Genomic DNA, 24,283 nt, shown 5'->3' with positions numbered 1-24,283 from the left:
TTCAGCACCTTGGCACATTTGTTCCATAGAACAACTGCATGAATGGAGTGAGCCCTTTTGTCAGTCACACAGTCTCTTTGTCTCAGTGAGTGGAGGCGGGGCTGCTAGCGAACACACAGAGTGCAGAAGAGTGTGGCCTCATGAGGAGTAATGCAAGGTAATGTAGTTGAAATTAAATTAGTCGAGGGCAATATATATTTTGTCATTGTACTTTTCTTGAAAGGAAATTTCAAATCTCATCTTGTCCCCTTTCGTAGACCCCCGTTTCATGAATAGATCGTGTATCATCTTGTCTCGTGACACCCCTACTACTTAGTGTTCGTTATACACACAGTTAATGTATTGCACCCAGTTAGCATTTGCTGTCAAACATTACAGATAAACAAGAAATGAAAATGATTATGCATAAGACAGTGCAGCCGAAGTCTAGGCGACATATTAAAAAGGTTTCAGCAGTGGGCACTTTTTCCAATTAATTATGAAATAATAGTTTCACAATCAAGTGTAGAAAATGCACATTTTGATAGTGGAGTTGAGGACATGGAGCACAGTCATCAAACAAACTCTTTTTCTACATAACTAGCCATTACAAGTGATAGGAAAATTAAAGATGACAGTTGCATTCAAGTACTATTTCCATGTGCCGCTTATTGAGTCGTCTGTTCACCACTTAGTCTTTGCCGGGTGACGCAACAGCGAATCGGGGGGGATCTTAATGTCAGCTGACTGATGTCATATGACATCTACAAAGTAATGTTTATGACGTGGTTCACACACGCAGCCGAGCCACGCTACCGGTCATTCGCGTGCGACGTAATGGACACCCCTGATTTAGAACAACTTTGACTTGTCAAGGAAACTTAATGTTGTGATTGTTGCTGTGGTCCACATACGTTCATTCATTTGTGGCAGCCCCCCACAAATACATTTGGACCGCCACAAATAGATTTGGAGGCGACCCCCAGCTCATAAACACATTATAATGGGACTCTCTGTGAATGTAGCTTGTTTAACACACCTCATATGCACCTAGTCTGTCACAGCCTAAGAAGACGTAGCAGGAGGGATCTGTGTTTGCCAACTTAGTGACTTTGTCGCTATATTTAGCAAGTAGTCAGACCCCTCTCGATTCTGTATGTCAAAAAAGCGACGAGCGACAAATCTAGCGACTTTTTCTGGTCTTATTGGACACTTTCGGAGACTAACATGGATGTATTGTTGCTTGCGAGTGTTGTGCTCACAGGTGGCTCAGTCTTGCCTGTGATATACTGTAAATAAAACACAAAAAGAAGCAGAACAAAGTTAATTTGAACAGTATTTCTAAACATGTTTCAGATTACAATACATTTGATAGAACTTTATTGATCCCCTGGGAATGAGCCCTGAGAGAAATTAAGGAAATTAATATTTCTTTTGCGTGTTTTTTGCTAATTTTTTGTTTCCCGCAGCGTCCATAAAACTGCATAGAAATGTGTCTTGTGTTGGATAAAGATTGTCGCTGTTTATGTACTGTTTGGTCTGTCAAGAAACAACAGGATCATTCAGCCTGCAGACACACACACTCACACACACACACACACACACACACACACCCTCTCTGATGTAATGCAGCTTGTTGGCTCAGTGTATGTTGGTTGATGTGTAGCTGGTCCAAAATCACTTACGTACAGCTCAGTGTTTCCTCTAATGTTGGTGGTTGTTTTGCAAGGCTGCCAAATGTGTTGGAGGAGCAGACGAGGCTTGTAATGACTGGGTTCCATTTAGGCACTTTTCCACCAAGAAGTTCAGTTCAGTTCAGCTCAGCTCCACATGGTAGGGTGAGGAATGGTAAACCGTAGTCTGATGTGTGTTCCAAACCGCAGCCTATGCAGACAGGATGGCTGCACATCATCACACCACTGTGTCGCAGTGTCAACCTCCAATGAATTCAACAAAAGAACACAAAAACGTAAACAGAGGATAACAATGAAGTTCATCTAGCATGTATTTTTTTTTTTTTAATTCTTGGTGTGCTGACCATTAGACATTGCACCACTGCCCAACAGTCAGGTTGTAGACAAACAGGAGGACCATGTTGGACTGCACAAGTACATAAATGCAATGCAGCCATAATGACTGCATTGCTATGACTTTCTCCAAGTGTATGTGTCTGTGTGCTTGTATGTTTAATATGAAGTTAATTAGTTGGCTGCAATATATCTATGATACACTCCGATTCTAGCAGAAAGACAGGAAATGTAAGGCGATATCCTGTGTTGCACATTATTTAACATTTGCTGTTGGGTTAGTGTTAGCTTTTGCTGATTCTGTTTGGTCCCATCAATAAATGACCCATTATTCTCCAGTGTTGTTCTGGCCAGCCACGATAATTGAACAAGTGTGATTGGAACACATGATCCTGTTGCTACCCACTGTTTTAATATTAATCGGCAGGGTATGCTTAAATGGAATCATGGGTCTGGGATGAATGAAAGCATCCTTTTATGTGTGGCCTCTTATTCACATGGGACTACAGTCGTCCCTCGTTCATCGTGGTTAATTCCGGGGAAGTAGGATTTAATAGTAATGAATTCAATATTCTATTGGTTAAGGCGTAGAAAACCTGTTTATGATCTCCTAAATGCGGTTTTGAACATTAGTAGAGCCTTCTAGACATGAAATAACACCCATATAGTTTACCTTTGCATTTGTGTTACCCAATGTTGTAGATATAATCAGAGAAAATAAGACATATTAGTCATAAATTAGATAACATAGACTCACTCTTTGCTGGGTTTTTTTTTTCAGGACAGCGTGCTTCCTGCGGTGGCTATTGTCTCATCAGTGTATTTATTGTAATGGTGGTTTTAAATGGCTTTACACTCGTATTACACAATAAGTGTAACTAAGCCATTCAAGACATAAATAACACTCCTACTCCAGTAGTGTCACAGTAAATGTGTTCTCGTCACAGTAAATGTGTTCCCTAGGGGACCTTAGTGGTGGGACAGATGTCTGGATGACAGGAAGTGACGTCTGAGGTTCAGAGTTGAGTTTTAGCTTGTTGAGGGTCATGGTCCCAATAATAATAGTCGGTGTTATTATTCTGATTATTATGTTATTATTAGGGCCGCACGGTGGCCTAGTGGTTAGCCGTGCATACATGGGTTTTCTCCGGGTACGCCGCTTTCCTCCCTGTCTATATGTGCTCTCTGATTGGCTGGCGACCAGTCCAGGGTGTACCCCGCCTCTCGCCCAAAACTCAGCCGGGCCCCAGCATACCCCTGCACAGAGGACGAGCGCCATACAAAATGGATGGATGTTATTATTATTGTGCCTGTTGTGAACCTGTTTCACGGAACAATTACTGACACCTAGTGGTCAATGTAGAATACTACAATCACAATTAGAATGCTTCTTCTGCCTTATACAAGTATTTGTATTTTAGTTCATTTATCCATTTTTTTATGCTTAAAATGCTTAATTTGGGCCAAGAATAAGTACAATTAGTTTAAATCTCTTTTTTTAATAGTAATAATAGGCTATATTCAACCATGAAATGGCGATCATTTATAATTTTTGAAAAACCACCACGATACAGTGACATACATTGGGATTGTCCCATGAGCTGGCATGGTGTAAGAGTAAGTACTGCTTAGCACTGCTGCCTCACAGCAAGGAGGTGTCTGCTTCAAATCCAGCTCTTAACACATTGCATTGTACCGGTGACACGTAATGTACAGTGAAAAATTTAGGACAGGTTGCACTAAAAAATGCTTTGGAAGATATGCTACCATGCAGGTAACACAGACATTCTCAAAGTTTTATAATCATTTGACCAATGGTCAATGACTAACATGTGTTGTCAATTAGTTGCTAAGTCCCACATGAAGTTTTGCTTGATGGAGGGCCTTTTTTTTTTTCAACCGATCATGCTCAAATTTTTCCAGACACGCTTGTCAGTCCCCTAAATGCATACCAACTTTCTTGGTGATTCTTGACATTTCAAGTCAAACTTGTGAAACTATTAGGTTTAATAACCGCGCCACTGTGTGGTGTATTTGTCCAAAAAGTAATAGCACAGGCAACACAGTAGGGGTGCACGTTTTGACAAATTTTCACCCTCTTGTGTGCAGGAGTTCGGGACTAGAAGAACAGTCCTTTACCTAGAACGAGGTCGGCAGTTAGCCAGAATTTTTGTCTTTCTGTGGTTGCCCAACGCAAATACATTTGGCACAGATAGATTCAGCACTGCTTTATTATTATTATTATTATTTTTATATAGATTTGGCGCTACCTGTTCATCCTCGCTCATAAACACATTATAATGGTCTGTGTAGCTTGTCATTACAACTCTGTACAGTCGATGGCATCGTAACTAACACACATTTCGTACGCACATACCACAGACTTAGTCACGTATTATAACGCATCTGTTCATCAATATAGTGAGATATTAGATGTAAAAGGACGTATACATTATTTTTAAAATCAGTGCACATTAACATGGGCTCTTACATAAGGCGCACGCACTGCATGAAACAAACACCTGAAAAATCAATTAACTTTATGTCCTGTCCATCTTGTCCATGGAGGATACAGAACTGGCTGACCTGGCGAGGAAAGGGGAGAGATTCAACGCTGGTCTCCCCAGACCTTCCTGAGAGAAGAGTCAACCATGGATGACGGCTCCTCTCTTCGCAAAGTCAGCAGTTCCACAGAGTCCGTGACCACCGTCACCAGCGAGGAGTTTGTTCTGGTACAAACCACTGCTACTGGGTCACCACAAGGCTCCGAGGGCAAACCGAAACTCAAGGTCAGAAACTCACCACAACAGACTGTCTAGTAGTCTTGGCTACGTTGCGTTGCGTAGCCCTTTCTAATAACTTTTTACCTAGCCCTCATCCTGCCTTTCATAAGAAGAAATTAACAACTTGCTTGCAGATCTTTGACAACACCAACTCTGTTTTCTTATTGAGAAACATTGCTGCAATATATATTTTTATTAAATTATTCATACAGTCCAGGCAGCTTCCTGCTGTTCTCTATCTTAATGACTCATCCTCTTCATGATATCTTAGCTCTCCTTTTTCTTTTTACCCCCTCCTTCAACGTTTACATCCTCCAGATGTCTTGGAATGGGAGTGAGCAGCTGGAGAAAGCCATGGAGGAGGTGCTGGATGATGATGAGGAAGTGAAGGTGGAGAAAAGCAGTCTGGAAGAGATGGAGAAGCACAGCAACCCAGAAATCCAAGTCCCAGAGTTCCGACCAGCAGGTAGTATTCTGGATCAGTCCTATTTATAATCATTGCCACAGTTTACATGCGGCGGCTGTCTTCCAGACAGTTGTTTCATGAATTCAGTTCAGTTCACTATTCTTATTTAATCATTTTGAATTCCACTCCAGTAAGAAATGAGTTTTCTCCAGACTTTACTTTCACCTGCAGGTTTAGACATAAAGCAGTAACTGTGACAATTTCCCATCACTCATGATGGTGCTTTCGTGAACTGAGAGGAAATGATTTGCTCAAATATAAGCCAGTCTGCAGTGGAACTTCTTCTGCTCATTGTTCTCTTTCCCGTTTGTGACGCTTGAACATAACATCCTGTGCCATTCTGTCACCTGTTTTCATCTTAACATTGCTTGTCATTTGGGTTTATTTGTTTTCCTTCTCCTTCTATCTTTCTCTCTCTCTGGTAGCCTCTACTTTCCATGGTAGCATACCAGGCCTGCATTTGGTGCTTGTGAATCAAACTAACCATTTGGCAATTGCACAGAAATGTGTTCAACCAACAAAACAAACCAAAAAAAACCCTTTACTATTTATTGAAACTGGCCACCTACTGTTCTTGGCACATTTTCAAAATGAATGTAACTTACAATGGGGCTTGAATAATGTTGAGTGCCACTGGAGGTATGAATGTTTCAGAAAAAAAGAAAACAAAAACACAATTTTTATGTCCGTCAACAGAAGCTTTGCCACCCTGTCCAGCACCAACTAGCCCCACGGACCAAGAGGAGGATAGTGTGCAGTTCAACAAGCTGTCATACCTGGGCTGCACCTGGGTCAAAGCCCCTCGTAATGAAGCTGAGGCACAGAAAGCAATGGCCACATTATTGGCTGAGAGTGCCATCCCGATCCCCATCACGCTGCATGTCCCCTGTGGACCAGATGGCTCTGTGAGGTCAGTAATGTTGCAAAGTGAATTCGTTTTCATGAGGAACAGAGAGAAAACTTAAGTCAAGGGAGCTGCAGCCCGGTAAAGAAATGCATTACTGACAACAACAAAGTGTGTGATCCATGAATTGACAAATAAATGTCTTGGTTTAACTACAATTGGTATTTAAACAGTTCTCCTCATCATGCTATCTACATTTTAACGTCACAAGACCAAGAGGACACCTGACAATTGATGAACAGTACCTCGCCATTGCGAGGCTTCAAACAGGATGTTCTCAGAAGGTGTGACCACTGAGCTTAGAGTCTTACAGAGTGTCGTCAGCAGGTTGCAACAGAGATACAGAGAGACTGGAAGAGTCACAGTAAGGCATAATCTATGTCATTCTGTGGAAAAAAAAAAAAAAAAATCTCCCATTGAGAACAGCAAGTTGTGCAAAAAGTACTAAAACATTGAACAGTTGGAAATGTGCATTCAAAAGTTAGGGAAGGTCAAATTAAGTTAGCATTTAGAGGTTATTATGCATTTTAGGTTCATCTTGAAATTTCGCCCAAAGGCCCGATGCAGTCGGCCGTTGTTTATTGCAGTTAATTGGTTTCAGACCCGATAAGTGAATTTCCGAATTCAGTATTAATAAACTGAATATTTTCATAGTTAGAGCAGATAAAACCTGTTTATGACCTTCTAAATACGTTTTTACCATTATTAGAGCCATCTAGGCATGAAATAACACCCCTATAGTCACCTTTATACTTTGTTTACACTACATTGCACAGCGCAGGCTACGGGATCACTGCAGGGACATAAGAGACGGCTACCGCTCATAGCATATAGTAATATACCGAGCTAACTAGTTAGCTTCCAATGTATTTATTCTAAACGTAGGAAAGGGTTTCAAACGGAGTGGGGAAGAAGGACAAAGAAAGAAGCCCAAAACGTACCACTTCTGCACAGAATGGGAGGATAACTTTTTTCACTCTTATCATGTTGGACATGCTGGCTGGAAGAGTCATGTTGGCCCTAAGCACACTGTTGTATCTAAGGTACTGAAATGTCTCATCAATGTAACTTTACTGGCCCCTAGTGACCATAATACTACATATGGTAATGGTAATGGTTTATGGTAATTTTATTTGAACATGCATATAAATTACAATGGAATGCATTCACAGTTCCACATGTCCAAAAGGAGCAGGAAAAAGCAAAGCGTATTTAATCCTACTCCCATCCGTTTCACATCAATTGCAATACATTTATTCACTTCCTGTATTCCAAATGTGGTCTTTACCAGTTAATAGATAGGAAAATGATATGGTAATGTAACAATGTGGCAATATAATTGTCAAGGTTTTTCCACAATCAGAACGAATAATAATTGTATATGATAATAAATTAATAGTCAGTATAAATAGTAAAAATAGTAATAGTAAATAGTATAAATAGACATACCAGAACATAGTTGGAATAATAGGTGAGAACTGACAATGAACTCACAAGAATGAAGAGTAGTCAGTGTTGTAGTGGTTAGACATAGCATTTTGGACACAGTGGTTCAAGACTCTTCTTCTTTGTATTTTGCAAACATCGACTGCTTGTATTTTTTTCTTGAAATCTCGGTGCTTTGTTTGAGTTCCTTACTCCATCCGTTCCATAGTTTGATTCCACATACTGAAATGCTGTGGGTTTTAAGTTTAGTTTTTCCCTGAGATCATATTTTCCCACTCTTGTTGAAAAGTATTGTATGACATTTTTGGGCAGCAGGTTATTGTTTGCTTTGTGCATAATTTTAGCTGTTTTGAAAATTTACTAGATCAGCAAATTTGGAAGTTGAACTCCCCTAAGACCGTACAGAATTTAAGCCCATTTTAATACACTTCCATATGGCCACCGTTAGCTGCACGAAGCACATCCATCCATTTTCGATGCCGCTTATCCTAATTAGTCACACCCACATTCATACCTATGGGCAATTTAGAATCGCCAATTAACCTAGCATGCATGTTTTTGGAATGTGGGAGGAAACCGTCGTACCCGGAGAAAATCCACGGGGAGAACATGCAAACTCCACACAGAGATGCCCAGCGGAGATTCGAACCCAGATCTTCCCGATCTCCAGCCTGTGTGGCCTGTGTGACTGTGTGCTAACCACTCAGCCACCATGCGGCGCACGAAGCACATCAAGACTTAAATCACATACAGTCCTAGCTCTCCGCTACAATCGCGAAAATATCAGGAAAGATAAACGCATTATCACAACGGTGCCCTCCCCTCTTGGAGAGTGACCAATAGACCTGCATTTTGACCACTGAACACGCCCGAACGCCCCACCGCTCTCCAGGCATATACCCAGCCCTAAGCCCGGTCCTCCAGCGAAAAACAGTAGAGAAAAAGCTGAAATGTTGACACCAATAACCAATAATAACACAAAGCTTTATCTTTTAATATGTATCATTTAAACAAAACTTTCTACAAAAAAGTTTGGTCACTACTGCATTACGCCTTTGTCAATTGTCACTAAAAGTGTTTTCATGTTGTGTTATTGACAATGATTAACTTCTTTTTTATACTTTATGACAAATGACAGTGTTAAATTGTTACTTAAATCAGTGTCTCAACAGTTTGACTATTAATCCCATTTCCACCTCTTTAACGGGGTGTGTTAATCCACCGAAGTGCTCTTTTAACTGGATTTCACTTGTAAATCTTGTGTGTGTGTGTGTGTGTGTGTGTGTGTGTGTGTGTGTGTGTGTGTGTGAAATCATTTGTCTTTCCCCAGGATTCTGGACCAGGCCTCAGGTACAGAGATTGCGTCCTTCCCCATTTACAAGGTCTTGTTTTGTGCTCGTGGACGTGATGGTTCTTTGGAAAGCAACTGCTTTTGTTTCACTGAGAGTTACCGGAGCTCTGAAGACTTCCAAATTCACGTCTTCTCCTGTCACATCAAAGAGGCGGTAAGTAGCTTCACACGGGCACCGCGACACACGCACTGATTTGTATCACTTTACGGAATACATCATGTTCATTTAAAGGTTTGAGTGCCAGCTGCCTTTGTTTTGATGATAAATTCCATTTAGTCCAGGCTGTGAATAAGGTCCTTACATGACAACTGACTGTTTCATACAATGTGTTGAATGTTAACATAAAGCTTAATGAAAATGTTCCCAAATGTTCCTAAATTAAAGAATTAAGGTAATCAATATTAGTCAACTAAAGCCATCACATCAGATATGAGATATTTACCACACTAAAACTATAACTTACGAATGTGTTTTCATTTCTGTATTACAGTCCTACTGCAGGTACACTGATAAACCAGCTGAGGGCAGTCTTTCTTTGTCTTGTGTCTTAAAATTTCAATGAGTAACTTAATTCTATCTAGTCATTAATGTGAAAGTTTCCATGATGCTGTTTGCTCTCCATTCATCTTCCTCTCTTCTCGCCTTCCTTGCCCTTGGCCATCTATCTCACCTAACCTTAATCTCTCTCACCCTTTTTGATGTAGGTCAGTCGAATCTTGTACAGTTTCTCGACAGCCTTCCGTCGATCTTCACGACCGGCTGACATCAGGGACACGCCGCTGTCGAGTCCGCCTGACAGCGACCTCTTTATATTCACTGTCTCTCTGGAGGTTAAGGAAGATGATGGCAAGGGCAACTTCAGGTACTTGGTCAACACATACAAGTAAATGTATGTTTAATTTCTTATGTTCAGACAGTCATTTAAGGCAGTGGTCCCCAACCCCCGGGCCGCGGCCTGGTACCGTTTCTTGGTTTGTTTGGTACCAGGCCGCATAGAAAGAAAAAATAATTTCCATTATATCATTTTTTTTAATGTTTTATTTTGAAAAGTGGCCGGATTCTCTCTGTTACATCCGTGTCACTTGACGCATGTCCATTGTGCGTGTGCTAACTTTCTCATGCCGCACAGATAGACTACTACTGTATTTTTACCATTTTTCTTTCACCTCATATTTGGTGTCAAATGCTGATACTATGTGGGAATGCATAAAGGTAAGTTTTGATGACTTATTGAGTGCTAATGTGCGCATTTTCTCAAGTGAATTCATGCTAGCACACTGCCTTTTACCACACATGTCAAACAGCAGTGTAATAATCTCTCTTGAACTTGAACTGGTGGATGGTGGGTCGGCATTCATTTTGTGCTTTTAATTTGATGTTATTCATGTCTTAGTTTTACACAATACATAATAAATAAGATAAATTAGATTGCTATAATGTACGAACCCCACCCCCGCACCTTTGGTCCGCGGGAGATTTGTGGGAACCCAAGCCGGTCCGTGGGTCAAAAAAGGTTGGGGACCACTGGTTTAAGGCATATTCGATGGAGTTGTTTTATCTTACCCTGCATACAAATAAAAATAGATAACCTTTTTTTCCACAAACAAAAGAGACAACACATATTTTCCTCATGAATAGTCTCTAGTGAATATCTTGCTTTTAATAATTCACACAATTGAGCAAAAAAGCACCATTCAAGTAGAAATGTCATTGTGGCATGGCTTGGAAGTACACTGTTGGCTGGTTACTACAACCCCTGGCAAAAATTATGGAATCACCAGTCTTGGAGGATGTTCATTCAGTTGTTTAAATTTGCAGAAAAAAAGCAGATCACAGACATGACACAAAACTAAAGTCATTTCAAATGGCAACTTTCTGGCTTTAAGAAACACTAAAAGAAATCAAGAAAAAAAGATGTGGTAGTCAGTAACAGTTACTTTTTTAGACCAATCAGAGGGAAAAAATTACGGAATCACTCAATTCTGAGGAAAAAATTATGGAATCACCCTGTAAATTTCCATTCCCAAAACTAATACCTGCATCAGATTAGATGTGCTCGTTAGTCTGCAGTTAAACAGGAGTGATCACACCTTGGAGAGCTGTTGCACCAAGTAGACTGACATGAATCATGGCTCCAACACAAGAGATGTCAATTGAAACAAAGGAGAGGATTATCAAACTTCTTAAAGAAGGTAAATCATCACGCAATGTTGCAAAAGATGTTGGTTGTTCACAGTCAGCTGTGTCTAAAATCTGGACCAAATACAAACAACATGGGAAGGTTGTTAAAGGCAAGCATACTGGTAGATCAAGGAAGACATCAAAGCGTCAAGACAGAAAACTTAAAGCAATATGTCCTGAAAACAGAAAATGCACAGCAAAACAAATGAGGAACAAATGGGAGGAAACTGGAGTCAACGTCTGTGACCGAACTGTAAGAAACCGCCTAAAGGAAATGGGATTTACATACAGGAAAGCTAAACGAAAGCCATCATTAACACCTAAACCGAAAAAAACAAGGTTACAATGGGCTAAGGAAAAGCAATCGTGGACTGTGGATGACTGGATGAAAGTCATATTCAGTGATGAATCGTGAATCTGCATTGGGCAAGGTGATGATGCTGGAACTTTTGTTTGGTGCCGTTCCAATGAGATTTATGAAGACGACTGCCTGAAGAAAGCATGCAAATTTCCACAGTCATTGATGATATGGGGCTGCATGTCAGGTAAAGGCACTGGGGAGATGGCTGTCATTACATCTTCAATAAATGCACAAGTTTACGTTGACATTTTGGACACTTTTCTTATCCCATCAATTGAAAGGGCGTTTGGGGATGATGAAATCATTTTTCAGGATGATAATGCATCTTGCCATAGAGCAAAAACTGTGAAAACATTCCTTGAAGAAAGACACATAAGGTCAATGTCATGGCCTGCAAATAGTCCGGATCTCAATCCAATTGAAAATCTGTGGTGGAAGTTGAAGAAAATGGTCCAACCTGCAAAGCTGATCTGGCAAAAGCAATCAGAGAAAGTTGGAGCCAGATTGATGAAGAGTACTGTTTGTCACTCATTAAGTCCATGCCTCTGAGACTGCGAGCTGTTATAAAAGCCAGAGGTGGTGCAACAAAGTACTAGTGGTGTGTTGAAGTATTCTTTTGGTGTTGTTTTTTTCATGATTCCCTAATTTTTTCCTCAGAATTGAGTGATTCTATAATTTTTTTCCCTCTGATTGGTCTAAAAAAGTAACTGTTACTGACTACCACATCTTTTTTTCTTGATTTCTTTTAGTGTTTCTTAAAGCCAGAAAGTTGCCATTTGAAATGACTTTAGTTTTGTGTCATGTCTGTGATCTGCTTTTTTTTTTTACAAAATTAAACAACTGAATGAACATCCTCCAAGACTGGTGATTCCATAATTTTTGCCAGGGCTTGTAGATCCACTGTATTGCTCTAATATTGTAAAAAGAAAACTGCTCATTGTTGCACCCTAATTTTTCCAGTCATAATACCGATTAATTTGGAGAAGAATTTACATTTATACAATCATCTCCTCTCGATTCATTCCCACTTAGGCTTCTGCTGCTCGGGAAGCACAGAAGGATACCATACTGTATGACAGAAGGTTTATGTTTAATACCCCCGCCCTTTCTTTCTTTCTTTTTACAGTCCAGTCCCCAAGGACAGAGACAAATTATACTTCAAGCTGCGACAGAGTGTTCAGAAGAAAGTTGTGATTACAGTGCAGCAAATTGGCAACAAAGAACTCGGCATTGAGAGGTGAGAGGCAGCCGTATGATCTAATGTGTAATCTTCACCTGAGTATCAAAATGCATAAGTAATGAAAAATACCTGTTTTATTCACTTGTTTCAGTTTGAAAACGTCTGTCTGTGCTGTGAGGTTAAGGTCGTTAATTGGGTGAAAACCATTAAAAAGGATAACTTTAGTCTTTATGAAGATCACAATGTAAAATGATGCCACAACAGAATACTGTAATGTGTGCTTACTTTCAACTTCCTGTAGCTTCTTTAGTCTTCTTCACACTCTCGCTGCATGCCTGCACCAAAGAACTAGGTCATCCTCACCCCTTCCCAGTTACTTACCTCCAGTTTTCACCACAGGGCGACAGACATCCTGCCCTTTTCTGTGTCGGTGGACATCTCATGTTTTTGCATTGTTTCATGTCTATCATCTGTTTATCAGTTATGGCTACAATACATGTGTTTTAAAGCACGTGTCAATCTGCATTACCCATATAGGCCTAATGTGAATATAAAAAATGGCATGACCCAAGATGAGTCATGCTTTGTATACTTCAAAATTACTGCTGGTAAATTGTCTTAGAGTGCTGCGTCTTTAAACAGTTTTGAGCTATCCCCATTCTGACCACTGGATGGCACCCTGAACTTGAAAGACTACTGTACTCAGTGGAAGTTGCAGTTTAAGAGGATGAGCTGCTGTTTGACATGATGGTGGCCTTGTTGTTGTTTAGAACACATTTTAGACTGAAGGAATTAATACTGTATGCTGGGGGAAAACAATCTTGCTAAGTTTGTGAGTAATAAGTAATCACTGATATGAGTGCAACTCTTGTGTCTTCTTTTTAGGTGTTTTGGAATGCTCCTGAGTCCAGGACAGAAAGTTTGCAATAGTGACATGCATTTGCTAGACATGGTAAGAACTGAAGCATCATGTGCATCTTTGGCAAATGCAGCTGTATGAATTCATTTGTTTGTTGTCTTTGTAACTACATAAAATCTTGTCAACTATTTACCAAAAATAGAGCTAATAGTAAATGAACCAAATTCAATATTCATTACTTGCCCAGGAGTCGATGGGGAAGAGCTCAGATGGAAAAGCGTATGTGATCACAGGAACGTGGAACCCCAATATGGCAGCCTTCCAGCCCCTGAATGAAGACACACCAAAAGGTTTGGTTACCGAGCGCACCAGTATTTAATCCACACCCACTACATTTAATGAGGAAACATATATAGACCACACCGATCTGTAAGCCGCAGGTGTCCACGTCGTCACATGGGATATTTAGTACACATAAAGTTGTTACACAAAAGATTTCTTAAACTTTTTGCCAAACAGTGCTGAACAGTGTGTAACAGGGCTGGTTAAACAGTAACCTACCAGAAAAGTAATTCATCGCTGTCCTCCTCCTCCTCCTCTTGGGAACTAAACCCACGAAAGTTGTGTTGGAACCAAACAGCCCCACAATTCCCTCAGCACACATGTTGCCGGTCTCTCCCCTTCTTTTGTTGTCGCTACCAGAGTCACCCCCGCCCCGAGGTAAATTAGCCTGCGAACCTGTGCTGTCCTCCTCACCACACAGCAGTTCAGCCCCCGAAACCTGCCGGTGATAGTGGACCGCTCCACTCTGCCAAGATCGACAGACCTAAGCAAAATCCACTCACCTTCTAGGTGTACCTGCTAGGGTGTACCTTAGGTCATAGTCATCGGTATGCTGCCACAGAGATCGTTTTGTGTGCTAAAGGTCACCATTCATTGTTTTATTTGGATCATGTTCACATTTTGTCTGTTACTATTCACTGTACAGCTTAACATGTAGTCTTGCGTCAGGCAGGTCTGTGACCCATAGCATGTCAGAGCTTGGCAGCACCTTTTGCCGCACAAGCATGAACACGCTGTCAAGCAAATGTGGAGAATCACTCATGTGAGAAACTGAATTAAATGCAGCAGTTGGAGATTATTTTTATCTAATTCACTTTGCACTTTCGCATTTGCATCATTCTTACAGTCATGTGGGTCACTGAGTTTTATACACATTGCACTTAATGACTATGTTTTGCATGACTGAGCTCTTCATAATGTGAGAAAACAGGGCTTTTTTCTATTTTATTAGCAAACTTTTATGTGATTACAATTAGAAACTGAGTTCATCAGAATGTTCTAATTAAATAGAATTTATATTTCAATCTAATAAGAGTTGTCGATGTCAAGTTTGCCTTTCATTCAAGTTGAGAAAACCAAATTTTATGCAGTAATATCTGAATGGGATCAAAGAAGCATATGTAGAAATGATGTCATTTATTGAAAAACAGTAATCACAGTATGGAATCGTTCTGTTTTTGAAATATATTGTTTTTGAATCGTATTGTTACCCGTGTACAAACAAAGAGATTTCCAACTTTAGTCTTTTGAATACCTTGTATTTGTATTTTAGTTCATTTGGCCAATTTAATGCTTGAAAATGCCTGCTTGAATATGCACGTTTTGTTTTTATAGGCCGTCTTCAACCAGAGAACAATAAGATTTATTAATTAATATATTTTGAAAAATGTTGACGGAAGTGAAGCTGCGAAATTTGAAGTGCAATGTGGCGAGAAGAAGAAGAAGTAAGGGAAAGAAAAGTCGCTGGTTATCAAGTTAAAATGGCAACTATTCTCATAGACACAATGCGCACACACACACAAGCAATTCAGTGTCTCCAACCAACTTTATTTGCATGTTTTGGTGTGTAGAGACAACCCAGACTGGCACAGTAAGAATATGAAACCGAAGGATGTCAGACCCAGGGCCTTTTTGCTATGACGGTCATCTTACTACTATGCTGCAATAAATCCTCTAAATTGTGTCACAAACTTAATGTTTTCTAATGACTGGATTTTGTAGATGATGGGGAAATTTGTACCCAATATGATCTGGTGGCTGGCGCAGCATGGCTGCCTGGCTGCACTGCCTCACTGAATCCATTAAAGCTAACAAATTAGAGAATGTGGCAACTTGCTGACTGGAAGGCTCAGTGAGTTTGACTTCAAGGTGAGATGGCAGGTCTGTCAAAGCCTTCTACTTTAGGTATTGCAAATCTCACTGCACACACACACACACTCTTTTGTTTGAAAACTACATTGGATGAAGGGCAAATTTGATGAGTTTTCTTCATACTGCCATGTAAACGTTTGTGCTGACACCTTGGCTACATTCACACTTGTAGTTGGTACTCTCGTCTGTGATCAAATTCAAATTCTCCGAATCAAAATGTCTGCTAGTTTAAATAGGTTGGTTATTTTTATATTCTGCTATTTCTATCTGCTCGGATTTCACAAAAAGATTCTCAAATATAAAGTAAAGAGTGCTGTGGTCTCGCACTTCCGCGGACCACTCTGCCACTTACACAAAAACAGAGAGTGGAGCACAGGGACAGCGCTTCTGATGCATTTTATCTTATACACTGTGTGCACAATTACTAGGCAATTGGCATTATTGATTATTAGTTTTATTATTTAACAACAACCATGCCCTTGGTCAGTCCAAAGTGTTAATAAACCTCAAACTTTAATATTTAAGGAAGTGAGGAGATTTTGTTTTTTGTTGAGAATATCTCCATGTGCACAATTATTAGGCAACTCAAAGAAAATTAAAAATATTCTCATCTCACTGCTTTATTTTCTTTCTTTTTTTAAAAGTCAGAATGAAACAACACAAATTTTACAAAGAAATATTTCAGACATTTCCAAAAATTAATCAGTGACCGATATAGCCACCCTTCTTTTCAATAACACGGAAAAGGCTTCCATTTATGGAGTCTGTCAGTTTCTTGATCATTTGACCATCAACTTTTTGTGTAGCGACAACCAAAGCCTCCCAGGTGTACCTTTTTTCTTCGCTGTAAATATCTTACGTTTAAGGGCCCACAAGTACTCAATAGGGTTTAGGTCAGGTGAGCAAGGAGGTCATGTCATTATTTTTTAAGACCTTTTTAAGACCTTTACTAGCTGGCCACGGAGTGGAATACTTGAATGCAAGAGATGGAGCATTGTCCTGTATAAAAATCGTGGTCTCCTTGAAAGATGCACACTTTTTCCTGTACCACTGTGTGGAAAAGTGGCAGTAGGTTTGGGAGCTGAGTTGAGTCTATCTTCAACCTAAAAAGGCCCAACAAGCTCATCTTTTAATAATTCCAGCCTTTTACGAGTACCCCACCTCCACCTTGGTGGCTTCTGAATTGCAGTGGAGCTCTCTGCCCATTGCTGATGCAGCCACAGGCCCATCCCTCTGGTCCATCAAGAGTCACTCTCATCTCAGCGGTCCAAAAAAATCTGTCTTCAGATATTTCTTGACCAAGTCATAGCTTTTCAACTTGTTCAGTGGCGGTCTGGTTTCAGCCTTTCTTACCTTGGCCACGTCTCTGAGCACCGAACACCATGTACCGTACTTCTGGACACTCCAGGTAGATTACAGTTTTAGAATTTGACAGCACTGGAGGATAATGTGTTCCTGGAAGCTTCCCGTTTGATTTTTCTCAAATATTTGGCATAATGTGCATGTATTTCTCTCAACACATTTCTTGCGACCCTCATATCTTGGCAATTCCAAGAGTGCTGCATCCCGATGAAAGATGTTTTACAGTTCTTGACTTTTCAGAGTCTGTTAAATATCTTTTCCTGCCCATTTTGCCAAACGAAAAGAAGCTGCCTAACAATTGTGCACACCTAATAAAGGGTGTTCATCTCCTAAAGCCACACCCTCCCTCAGTACACACATGCACATCACCTGGTATGCTTCAACCCAATAGGCATTCAAGTTTATTCAGCTTGGGGTTGGAAAATATGCAAAGTATGCAAGTATGGTCAAAATACTGCCTTGCCTAATAATTGTGCACACAATGTACAGTGGAACCTCTGATTTGTCATTAATCCGTTCCAAAAGGTCAGATTAAAATAAAAAAAAAAATTCCATAACAAATTATGCAAATCCAGACACCCAAAAACATGTAGACAAAACATTTTACAGATAATAATAGGCAGTAAACAAAGTGAAATGCATATCAACAACAAATTCAATGGCTAAATGAACATTTAACATTGTTTATTGGAGACTTATTGGTGAACACGGTGATGAGTAGATGGAAGAGCCACGTAGACGCTGTAGACGTTCTAGTCATTTACAAATTTACTTTAAAGAGTGGATGGTTAGAGCTGTATACTTGCTCACTTGAACTTTTATTGTAAACGTCAGCAGAATGTATAATCATGATTACACACACTGGCCTGGCTCACGTTCTGTAATGTTTCTTGCTCACACCGTTTCCTTTGCAACCTGTGTTAAAGTTTCCTTCCTTTACATTACAATCCTTCTGTAACAGACACGACCTTTGTACTTTGTTTCAAGTTATTTCTTGAATTCAACAGTGTTCTCACCTTCTTTATGAAAGCAACTTTTTGCAGCTGTCTTTTAAAGCACAGATTCATCTACCACTCAGAAATATGCAGTGAATGCCACCAGCGTATCGCGCACTGTGCTTATGAAGAGAAAGAAAGGAGACAGATATGAGTAGTTTATCGTTCAGTGTGCGTTCTGTGAACAAAAAACACACACGCACACACACGCATAATAAAAATGGTTAAATGATTCCCTGGCCGTAATCTGTCTACAGTGTCCGAACTGTAAAAGGACCAGTATCCATTCTGCACAGAGACTGTCACCAATGTGTGTATGCTTAGTTTGGGCATTTGATTCCACAGACTAGTTTAGTAGGCACACTGTTTGGCCGTACGGTAACTGAGACAGTGTACGGCAGCCGAGACATAGCCAATCTTTTTTTTGCAGAAAACCGAGGTTCCACTGCATATTTATCATCTCTTACAAGCAGACCAAGACCTGCCTGTCAAGCGATCTTGACCGAAACAAACACGTGTGAACACACCCACGAATGACCTAAGGGGAAATGGTGTTAATAACAGCAAAGTAATTAATTAATTATTTAGCTAATGACAATGTTAATGACACCTGAGATTTTTTTAAATCATGTAATACCTCTAGCAATATACTGTATATTTTTTTCCTTTTCCCTCGACTGTGCAGATAAGCAAGTTTACATGACCGTAGCGGTGGACCTGGTCGTAACTGAGGTGGTGGAGCCCGTTCGCTTCCTCCTGGAAACTTTAGCCAGGGTTTATCCGTCAAATGAACGTTTCTGGTACTTCAGCCGCAAGACCTTCAGCGAGACCTTTTACCTCAAACTCAGACAGGTAAGTTCACTGCAACATTTAGTAAGCCTGCATGCAATACATTAGGTCAAATCACTGTCCGAAACAAAATAAAATGGTCCACAAAACCTGTGCGGGCACCTGAACCCTGTATTAGAGTGACAGTCAAACAGTTTTCAAATAATAAGTACAATTGTTAGCATGATTAATAATGTAGATTATTTATTAATTCCACTACTTGTCGGTGACATTTTGCATTATCAATGGAGTTCCAGTCGTTCCTCGTTTATTAGGGTTAATTGGTTCTAGACTCAACCGCGTTAAGTGAATTTCCTTGAAGTAGGATTTAATATTAATAAATGGAATATTTTTGTAATTAGCCTGTTTAAGAACTTGTAAACGTGAAATAAAACCCTTAAGTCACCTTTATACTCCTATTACCCAATGTAGTAGACATAACAAGTGATAATATGACATAATAAGTCACACGTTAGCATTGGGAAAGTTCTTTGTTGTTGTCGTATCTCGAATGTAATGTGGGTCGATCGCATTACATTTAAAAAAGAAAAAGATTGACATCAGCCAATCATTCGTGCTCACGATGACGTTTCTCATGTTATCGATATGAATCTGGCATACTTTGACGTACACGCCAATGCTCCTTCTATCTTTGTTTACACAACATTGCTCAACTCTTATGCACTCTCTCTGAAGTGACACAAGAAACGGCTGCAGCTTTAAACATAGCAATCTACCGTGCTAACTCGTTAGCCTCCAATTAGCCTCCAAATTGATTGGAAACTTAAGAATGGGTTTGAAACTGAGTGGGGATGAAGGACAAAGTAAGAAGCCAAGAACGTACCACTTCCACATGGAATGGGAGAACTTTTTTCACTATGTCATGTCAGACTCCCATGGGTGCAAGTTAAGGTAATCTATTGGAAGGTAATGCTTCATCAATGTAACATTACTGATGCCTAGTGACCAGAATACTACATATGGCTTGTCTTTCAATATTTTGACTAATAACAGGACATAGTCAACCACAAAACAGCAATCATTTATTAATTCATTGATTTTTAAAAACCTCTGATAGGAGTGAGGGAGCGATGTTCGAACTGTGATGTAGCGAGCGTTGACTGTATAGCCATGACTGAGACCATTTACCGGTAATTTGTCCTACCAACAATTCTCAATTGCCCATGATTTTTGCTGCTGCCTTACTTGTCCCTGTATGAACAAGTAAAACATAAAAGATCAGATTCCACAGTTCAATCAGCTTCCACACTTAAAGACATGTCTAATTCCATCAGCTAAATGAATTAAACTCAAATATACTCAACAATCAAAAAACAATGTACTGTATTTCAACATCAAATTTGCAGTAAATTTTGAGTCCTTCACTTACCTTCCCAGTAATGTGCTATAGTTCTGTGAGTTTCCTCACAGCTTCACTGATTAAAACGTGCAGAGAAATGAAAGCACATTGTCTTAAATTCCACCAAGACATCCAAGACATTACCATCCAGCTTCTTCAACCTTGGAACAAAAAAATCAAACTGGAAAAAATAAGACTACTACTATAGTGAGCCATGGGGAGATGGCAAAGCGAGTGGAGTGTGGGTAAGCTTTACATTGTAGCATGGTAATAAGTGGCTCGGTCTCATTATTGCTGTGTTGGTAATTAACAGCGGCAGTCTGACTTGTACGCCTGATTGCCTCTGGAGTTATCTCCTTAGTAAATGGAAGACTGGTGCACAGGTTAAGAGCTAATTAAAAGATAGTATTGTGTGGTGAGAAAGATGTCAATCAGGACACATACGTCTGAAGTACATCATTTTATTGTCCCATGTTGCCTGAAAAGATTGATAATTTTAGTATTTTAGTGTTTTCATACTGTTCATAAAATATGATTGGCAAAAGACGCCAGTTGTGGTACCTGAATATTCACTGAATACTGAGATTATGGGCCTACATACCATTAGTATATCTAAAAGTCAACACTGGTAGGCAAAAAAAGGAGACCAAAAAAAATAAATTATATATATATACTGTATATCTATATCTTACAATCTCATGTTCTGCCTTTTGATTCATTGTTTCTTTTTGTTTTTTTAGGCCAATGAACTGGTATTTTTAAAAATCTGATTAAATTAATTAATATTATACGTTCTCTGAAGCTGCTGACTAAAAACCTGATGATGGAGTCCAAATTTAAAGTTTTCAATCACCACCACGTCATAAAACATGTGTAAAAAGATAACTGTACAATGTTAAGTTATCTTTTTTAAAAAAAAAATGGTGGCTAATAAAACCTTCATGACAGTGATAACAATCATGATGTTTGGACACCACACGATTTTTAGATATTGATACATAACTAACTTAATATTTTTATTCACATGGAGTAATTTGATCCCATAACTATAGTCTAGCTTCTTGCTTTGCAGCTGGTGTGTTTTAGAAACAAATGGAAGGCGTTCAAGGCACTTCTCACGCTAATTAACGTGTGTAGTGGTGGAGGACACGAAAGGAAACAATTGTTGGATTTCTAAAATTTTTGTGCTTAGTCCATATTATCTGTGTCGCAGAAATTATGTGCGTATTTTGCAAACAGCACATCAATAATGACTTCCACCGCAAAGCATTTCACAGAATGCAGTTGCAGTTAATGTCAGAACCACTCAAGACTAGAATAGAAGATCCATGTAAAAAGATCTCTGTATAAATTCCTTGCAAACCGACCGAAGGCCAGGATTCTTCAAGTGTATTTGGGTCGTACACCACACCAACCCTTTCTTGTTAGTCCCCCTTTTTGCTTTCAAGTTTATTTAGACCATAGCAAAGCAAATTCATGCTCTGTCTGTTTGGATTTTTTCTAAAAACTTGCAATACGTTATCGTCTTCCAATTTTTGTTCTCATCAGTGACTTGAAAAATGAGATGTTACTCGGGTGGGCAGATCAATACTGCATCAAAGCTCATTGATCCACTTTACCAGGTGCAGGAGAGAAGCTAAAGCACTACAGTGAATAGACTAGAAATAAACATCAGGTGCTTATGACACCCAAGGTCAGGTTTGCTTGTGTCTTTGCTCCCCTATGCATTTATTTAATACCTTATGCTCTTGGACTGAATAATTAAAATTTGTTGTTTTGGACATTTCTTGAATAGTGCTACATTTATTTTAAAAAATGAAAATTTGGCAATTTGACCAACTCTTGATTTAATTACTACAACCTTTAAGTTAACTCATAAGTGAAAGCTCAAACTGTGTGCTAGTTGTTGAGATTTCTAGTTGACCTGAAAATTCAAAATGAAAACGTAATGTGAATCGAATTAATCCTTTCCAGATACCCAAAAATATATTTCAAAAAATAAATTTTATAGAGAATAATTATAGTTTTACATGCAAAATAATTATAAATGACAACTGTATGGAACTTATTGTTGATGGGGACTTCCCGTACATCCTGGCGAAATCCAAATCAGTAGTGTTTGTCACCTTCTTAATCAAATTGCTAGCGCTTACGACTTTATTTGGACCCATGGTGGGTTATTTAGCAGTCGCGCGAAATAAAAAACGCATAGAAAGTGAGTGAGCAACGCATAGTGTCGTTTATTTGGGCACTCCATTTCATGGAACGATACAGTACAGGGCAAATGGACAAGTTCGTTATTTGCAATACTGTATGAAAACTGAGGCAGCGTATGAAAACCAAGGCAACATTTTTGGCAAACATTTTCGTTGAAAACCGAAAACCGGGGTTTGACTTTATGTGTTTCCAAGGACATTTCTGGCAGCAAATGGAGATACAGTATTTGATAATACAACATAAGACATGATTTTATTGGTTCTCCAGCTACATACAATACACACAGGAGAACACTGGGATTCTAAAACAATAAGTCCAAATCATAAAAGTGGACATATTGGGTTTTCATTGTACAGCAATGTACAGTATGTACATACATTTAAAACTGCTTCCTTTTCTAATAGCTTTTTGGATAGCTTTTACTTTTACTTTCATGTTATGCCCCAAAATAGTGAAAGCTCAGGTCATAACTTGATACCTGCAGATTGCTCAACTTACTTTTATGCCACATCGTAAACTGAAGGTAAAGTAAAGGGTGTCTGGGAGACTACATTGTGATCATTCATATGCCTCATTTTAGTTATCTATTTTTGAATGAACAATGATTACTAATGCACTGCAAAAATGTTGCGTGTGTGTGTGTGTGTGTGTGTGTGTGTGTGTGTGTGTGTGTGCGTGCATACAGCATGCACCAGAGAGGGCAGGCCAGAGTGATGCTGTGTATGAGGTGGTGAGTCTTCAGAGGGAGGCAGAGAAAAGCAAGGAAGGACAACTGGCCTCACCCACCGAAGAGGAGGAGGCGGATGATGGTAGGAGTAGCCACTCACTCTCTCTTTGCGTGCTTTAAGTTGTTTTGCTGTTATACAGTACATAATTAGTAATGCAAAAAATGTGTCAAGCTTAAGCACCACAACTACAGTGGATATAAAAGGTCTACACACCCCTGTTCAAATGCAAATGAAATATTCACAGGCATTATTCACATTAGTTTTTTAAAGTTGTAATATTATGAGTAATAAAACAATGAATAAAGTTGTCATTTTAGGAAAATTAGTTTGCGGCGAAAGTTATAATGTCATGAGAATAAAGTCAAAATATTTTGGGATTAAAGTCATAATTAGGAGAAGAAAATGTACAATAAGAAAGAAAAAACAGCAGCAATGGAAAAGACAGCTGTAATTTTATGAGAAAAAGTCAAAATATTAAGAGAAAAAAGTGTGAAACTTGTAATATTATGAGGAAAAACAATATCATTTTAGTAGAATGGAGTTGAAATATTAAAGAAAAAATATGTTCTCTTTTAACAGTTGTAATAATATGAGAAAAAACACAACAAAATGAAGTATTTATTAAGACTATTTAAAAATAATAAAGATTATTTAAGAAGAAAGGTAAAATATTTGGAAAATTAAAAAAAAAAAAAAAGGACAAGAAGAGCAAAGACTGAAGTTCATATTAATAGTACCCTTTTTCATCTATATCACAAAAAAATACATATATTGTACTGTACTGTATATTTTCCATATGTAGAATATCTACATGTTAGTTTACAAAATATCAAAGTGGTCCTTGCATCCTTTAATTTTTTCAGTATTTTCCCTCGGTGGGAAAAGTTTGGACACCCCTGCTACAGGCAATAACTGGACAACAGGATGTCAGAGATGGGTAATGACCAGTTGCCTACGAATGCTAGGATTTTAATCTGGAATCATTTTACCTACCTGAAGTTCCTAAATCTAAACTTGCACATTCATTTCCCAGTTGCGCCT

At 39.1% G+C, this 24,283-nt stretch overlaps 1 protein-coding gene across 2 annotated transcripts in view; it reads left to right on the top strand.

The window, feature by feature from the left end:
* rabgap1l (RAB GTPase activating protein 1-like) overlaps positions 1 to 24,283 on the top strand; it is a 117,642-nt gene that overhangs the window by 1,483 nt on the left and 91,876 nt on the right. The window contains exons 1-11 of one of the 2 annotated variants that reach the window (XM_054788521.1): positions 139 to 157; positions 4,576 to 4,795; positions 5,108 to 5,255; positions 5,952 to 6,165; positions 8,936 to 9,110; positions 9,662 to 9,819; positions 12,626 to 12,736; positions 13,565 to 13,631; positions 13,786 to 13,888; positions 18,795 to 18,961; positions 23,200 to 23,323. In XM_054788521.1, the coding sequence (XP_054644496.1) occupies positions 4,658 to 4,795; positions 5,108 to 5,255; positions 5,952 to 6,165; positions 8,936 to 9,110; positions 9,662 to 9,819; positions 12,626 to 12,736; positions 13,565 to 13,631; positions 13,786 to 13,888; positions 18,795 to 18,961; positions 23,200 to 23,323 (1,405 nt within the window). In that variant the 5' untranslated portion in view covers positions 139 to 157; positions 4,576 to 4,657. Of the gene's footprint in view, positions 1 to 138; positions 158 to 4,575; positions 4,796 to 5,107; positions 5,256 to 5,951; positions 6,166 to 8,935; positions 9,111 to 9,661; positions 9,820 to 12,625; positions 12,737 to 13,564; positions 13,632 to 13,785; positions 13,889 to 18,794; positions 18,962 to 23,199; positions 23,324 to 24,283 lie in introns of those variants that run through there. The other variant, XM_054788520.1, reaches the window with a different exon arrangement.

Source organism: Dunckerocampus dactyliophorus, chromosome 10 (assembly GCF_027744805.1).
Source record: "Dunckerocampus dactyliophorus isolate RoL2022-P2 chromosome 10, RoL_Ddac_1.1, whole genome shotgun sequence".
NCBI classification, from domain to species: Eukaryota; Metazoa; Chordata; class Actinopteri; order Syngnathiformes; family Syngnathidae; genus Dunckerocampus; species Dunckerocampus dactyliophorus.
Note: the sequence above shows the minus strand (reverse complement) of the source record. Positions and strands in the feature narration are given on the sequence as shown.